Source organism: Astatotilapia calliptera, chromosome 10 (genome assembly GCF_964374335.1).
Source record: "Astatotilapia calliptera chromosome 10, fAstCal68.1, whole genome shotgun sequence".
Lineage (NCBI taxonomy): Eukaryota > Metazoa > Chordata > Actinopteri > Cichliformes > Cichlidae > Astatotilapia > Astatotilapia calliptera.
The window spans coordinates 16216977-16221976 of record NC_137431.1 but is presented as its reverse complement, the minus strand read 5'-3'; the positions used below and the strand labels follow the sequence as shown (position 1 = coordinate 16221976).

Genomic DNA, 5000 nt, shown 5'->3' with positions numbered 1-5000 from the left:
GACCTTTAGATTTTAATTTATTTAAAGATAAGACGGTCCAGTTAACTGGAAAACCTGCATCTAAGTAAGGAAAACTCCTGATTTCTCTCAGATGAAATCCAAGAATCCCGTCTCTGTGATTTTGCTCCCACCAAAATCACCAGAGCCACCAAAAGGATAAAGAAATCCCACCCAGCAAAGACCTGATCCACCGGAGGTGGAGTTATTATCAGAAGCAGGTCTGTGCTTTTCAAAGAAACTGGACGGCGAGCTGAGGGTTTGTAGGAGCTAGCAGAGTGATACCTTTCTCTGGGTTGATGTTTTGTGGTTGCGTTGTAGGTGCTGGGTTGCTGAGGGAGTGGGCATGGACCGGAGGGCCAGAGATGGGATGCTGAGCCGCAGCTGACTGAAGCTGTGCCAGGCGAGGGTCATGCCAAGTGGTTGTCTTATCCAGGTGACTGAAAAAACACAACAAGTCTAAACGTATCTGTGACTGTTAAACTACTGTAACCTGCTGGATAAGGAGCCTCGGACCTGCTTTACCTGTACGACCAGACGCTCACACAATCACATTCACACAGACAAATGACAACATTTGTGCTGCTGTAAACTACAATGACCTTTGTCAGGAGTGTCAGCTGCCAGGCCATGTGCTCCTGTGAAGTTACAACCGCACTGGTTGCAAAACTAGTCAGAACATTTTCTGGCTGCATGCAGCTAATTTGTTTCAGGCCTTGGTTACAGCAGCACTCCTGCATGCCTCTCCTCACTGTTTCCCATCACTTTTTAATCACATTGTTTGCACTGCTTTCTGTTGCAGGAAAAAAATCTAGTGAAAAATCTAAAGAAACGTTTCTTGGTGCAAATATAATTAGCTTTGAAATGGGTCGGTTTGATGATCCACGTAACCTGAACTACTATTGATGATTTTTATCATATTTTTACAGGAAGCTGTCAAGCAAAAGTGCAGCAAATGTGACTGTAAATTAATCACTTGAACAATCAGTGTGATCAAATTCTTATAAGATGCCACCTTGAGATTTGGAAAATTGTGAAAACCACTTGTTGCAACACAGGATGAGTGCCAGTGCACAACAGAGAGGATTGGAACAAGATGAACGGGGCTCCTCCTACACAACCTTTCTAATAACCTGCAGAGCAGAAGAGATGCAACACAGATAAACTGGAGGTTAACCTTACTTGAGGAAGTAACGCTGGCCAGTCGGTGTTTTGGCCATTTCCCAACCTCGGGGGAGTGGCATGTCATCGGGTATGATTGGTGTTGCTGCTACATCTGCTGCTTGAGTGGAGAGGGAGTTGACAGGAAGGGAAGCAGGGGAGGAATGGGCGCGGACGTGATGAGGAGCCTGGGAGCCGCACACACCTCCATCTGAACTGGCCTGACGAGAAACAAGCAGGGTTAACAACTCTGTCACGAAACCACAAACGGCAATCAGAAACATAAACCGACCGGATGGACAACAAGATCTGGAAGGAAACCAGAGTGAGCACTAAGAGGAAGAAGATTTAAACCGGTCATGTTCAAACTCAAGTGCTACGCAGTGCTGTGCACAGTACTAGTGTTGCTTTCCACACAGTTGTCCCGATGTTACTGCTGATCAAGTCTGACACACTGCAAGAATTCTCATGTTTGAGTCACATCTACAAATATAAGAAACCGTTTAAGGAGGTATGACTGATGATTGTGAAATAAATCAGAGTGTTATGCAATTTTAAATGATAAAGATGACAGGTGCTTTGTAGTCACAAGAAAATCCAAATGTTTCTCCCTGTGGCTTCTGTGAATCTCACCAATACCTTTATAACATATAACAATCTTCTTACAGCTGCTCCATCTCACCCTGTTCCTCTGTCACACCAGCCCTCTGGAACTCCTCCTTCAATGCATCTACAAACTTCCTCTTTTCCTCCTGCCTGGCATCTCCATCAACATCTCAGCCTTGCCTCTCTAACTTTGTCTCTATTTCTCCACTCATTTCTAATCTTCTCCATCCTGGTCACTCCCAAAGAAAATCTTAGCATCTTCACTTCTGCCACCTCCAGCAAACTAACATGGTAGAGTTAAGGACATATCTGAAACACTTTAAATATACAAAAACAAGGTGAATCTTTAACAGATACAGTCATTTAAGGTTTTATGCATAAAGTGAAATCCTCGTCAACTTACAGTTATAGATTCAAAGTTGGTAAATTCCTACCTTTGATAATTTTGCAGTGTAACTTACAATCTAAAAAAAAAAAAAGCAGCCACTTTTGCATAAACCTGAAAACGTCGAGCAGGTCAGACATAGGGAGCCGTGCATCATTTTGCAGCACAGCTGAACTGTTTACTGCGGCCAGAAGGACTACAAATATAAGACAGCTAACACAACAGGTTAAAACTCTGTGTAAGAGTAGGAATCATACAATCATCAGTCAACTCATATCATTTTCTTAGAGTCTCAACACAAAATACTGAACTCAGCAGGCATTCGGCAATGAGAAAAATGGGAAAACAATCCAATAACCTCAGTAAGACAGTCAGTCAGGACAGACACTGTTTTGAACCCTTCTTTTTTTAAAGAGCAATATTTTACACTTGTATTATGAAGCGGCAGTCTGCGATAGCTGGCTGACATTTCTAAGACGTCTCGTTTTGACACTTAGATAAACAGATGAAAGCATCAGGAAGATGGAAGCAGCAGGAAGTGTTTGGTGTTTTTGCACAATAAATTCTCTTAAAGTAAACAACTTCCCTTTAAACCCTAAGCTGCAACCATTTACCACCCATGTGGAAGCAGGGAGGAAAGCAACAAGATTCCCCAGGTCTTATAAAACGTACATGTTAAGCTGTTATTTACCCACAAAACCGCTCCATTTTACTTACTTTTTTATATTTCTAATATTTGTTTTGCATGTGTAAACAAGGAAAAACCTAAAGGATCAGAATGTAATGCATCAGCTCCATGTGTTTCTAAAGTATTCACCCCTCCTCCTGCCTGCTCATACAGAACATGTCGTGTCCCCACTCTGTCGGACTGCAGGTTTTTTGGATTGCTCTGCATCACTGTGGTCACTGCACAGCTGTGATTTGCCATGAGTGTAAGAGTGTAATGCAGAGTCGGCTCTGTAAGCCTGCATGGTGAGAGAACAGCGGCTGTTTTTAGTACTTGTCTGGAGTGGCCCCGGGGATCCGGCTGTCTGAAGAAGGAGTCCGGCAGCTTTCTCATCCTCATGGGGAGAGATGAAGGCTGTTTGGCCGCGTTGGGGTTCATCACCGCCGTGAAGAGGGCCTCCAGCTCCGTCTGCGAGTCCCCGCGGACGTGCACGATCTGCTGCCCGGCCGGAGGCGCGCCACGGTGCGCGTCCATGTCGCCAAAAGTTTACTGTCGAAACAAATCTGTCGAAAAAGTGAAATAACGTAAACAAACAAGGAGAGAAACCCCCCCCACCGGGCCCGCTGAGACTAGATCCGTCAAAGTGCTGGAGTTATGATCGGATTTGTTTACACTTTTTGCCCACCAAACCCCCCCTCCCCAATCACCACCAACACCACCCCATTTGAACTTTTGCGTCGTTGTGGCTCTTTTCCAATCTCTAATGTCTCGGAAGTAAATCAGATGTGAACAGATTGCCAATCATTCTGTAAAGAAGTCGAAAGATCGCATTTTAAAGCACGGATCTCAGAGCAAACTCAGTCTTAGCGGTGGACAACATGCCTCCCACATACCTTTAAGCAGCCAGACCGTTTCCCCCCTCTCTCTGTATTCCTGCAGAGGAAAAAAATAAGTCGGAGAAATCTCAGCCGGGAAAACAGTCAGGAAGACACCCAGGTTTGACGCAAAGTCTCAGCCGAAAACCTCCCAAAGTAAAAGAATAAACGCATAAATGGAAGCTGGTAGGAGAAGAGTGGTTTCTGCGAGACCTCCAAACTTTTTTTTTTCACATCCAGCTTTCAGTCTAGATTCCCGTGATAGTGCGAAGGGGCGGGGTTGCAGGCTTTAAAGCTGCCGCAGTTGCAGGGGAAATACTTCACTCCTAGGACAGACGTGTGAACTATCAATAAGAAGGAACAAAACACGACTTTGAGTTTTTTTAACACCTCCACTTGGATCATGTGAGTCACTTTCAGCCCTTACAATGGACGGAAATGAGCGTCATTCTACTTTCTGCCTAGATTTTTGATTTCAGTTTGTGCGGTTTTCCAGTGCAGCTGATGAAAGTAGCACAGCGCCAAATGCGGATAAGGAGGGAGGTGGGAAAGAGACAAGCGCAATAATATACTTTCAGGGGATAGGTGGGTGGGGGATCACTTCTTGAGTCCGGGCCTGGGTCTCGTCTGGTTTGGGGGTTGGGTGGGGAAATTGGGAAGTTGTACTGAGAAAACATCCGCCCCTGATGAGGCCAAGCCAGCCGGAGCCTGTTTGTCCCGTGCAGGCACGCAGGACACAGCGCCTGCCTCTAGTGGAAAACACGCGCTACAGTGAGCTCAGAGCTCAGCTGGCCAACAGATTGAATTCAAGAAAAATGTCTTTCTGGACTGCAGTGCGTCCACTAATTCAGTTCAGTATAACCCACCAAAGGCAGCAGCTCACACGGGGGGCGCCCGAGTCTTCTATTAGCTAATAAACTTTGACTTGACGACTTACTGATCTGAATAAATGCTTGACTTTTTAATTTTAAAATAGTGAAAACGTTAGTTTGAACTCATGCCTCATGAAAAATGTAGGCCAATTACCTGATTGAGCTTTAAAAAAAAAAAAAAAAAGTTAAAACAAATAAAAAAGTATTTTTCCATTCTGATTGTTTCTGTAAGCACATTTTTATTTACTTCATAATGTTTTACAGTCAAGCACTGGAGATGTTTTAGGTTTTTTCTGCATCGATCACCTTTTAGAAACCAGTTTGTTTACCTTCAATCCAGTCTGATTAAAACACTGATGGAGTTATTAGGCTGTGTAAAGTTATATATTATCAAAATATATAGTTTGGCTTATATATTGTGTGTGTGTCCCCCCCCC

At 44.1% G+C, this 5000-nt stretch overlaps 1 protein-coding gene and 1 long non-coding RNA gene across 3 annotated transcripts in view; one reads left to right on the top strand and one right to left on the bottom strand.

The window, feature by feature from the left end:
- LOC113030170 (uncharacterized) overlaps positions 1-1064 on the top strand; it is a 17385-nt gene extending 16321 nt beyond the window's left edge. Inside the window, exons 2-3 of the long non-coding RNA XR_003273558.2 lie at positions 319-433; positions 927-1064. This is a non-coding gene — a long non-coding RNA (uncharacterized LOC113030170). The remainder of the gene's footprint in view (positions 1-318; positions 434-926) is intronic.
- LOC113030169 (transcriptional coactivator YAP1-like) overlaps positions 1-4220 on the bottom strand; it is a 10769-nt gene extending 6549 nt beyond the window's left edge. For both annotated transcript variants that reach the window (XM_026181343.2, XM_026181341.2), the window contains exons 1-4: positions 3710-4220; positions 3150-3379; positions 1180-1379; positions 283-437 (exon numbers count right to left, since the gene is read on the bottom strand). In XM_026181343.2, coding sequence (XP_026037128.1) covers positions 283-437; positions 1180-1379; positions 3150-3350 — 556 coding nt within the window. In that variant the 5' untranslated portion in view covers positions 3351-3379; positions 3710-4220. The remainder of the gene's footprint in view (positions 1-282; positions 438-1179; positions 1380-3149; positions 3380-3709) is intronic.
- Between the last annotated feature and the right edge of the window lie 780 nt (positions 4221-5000).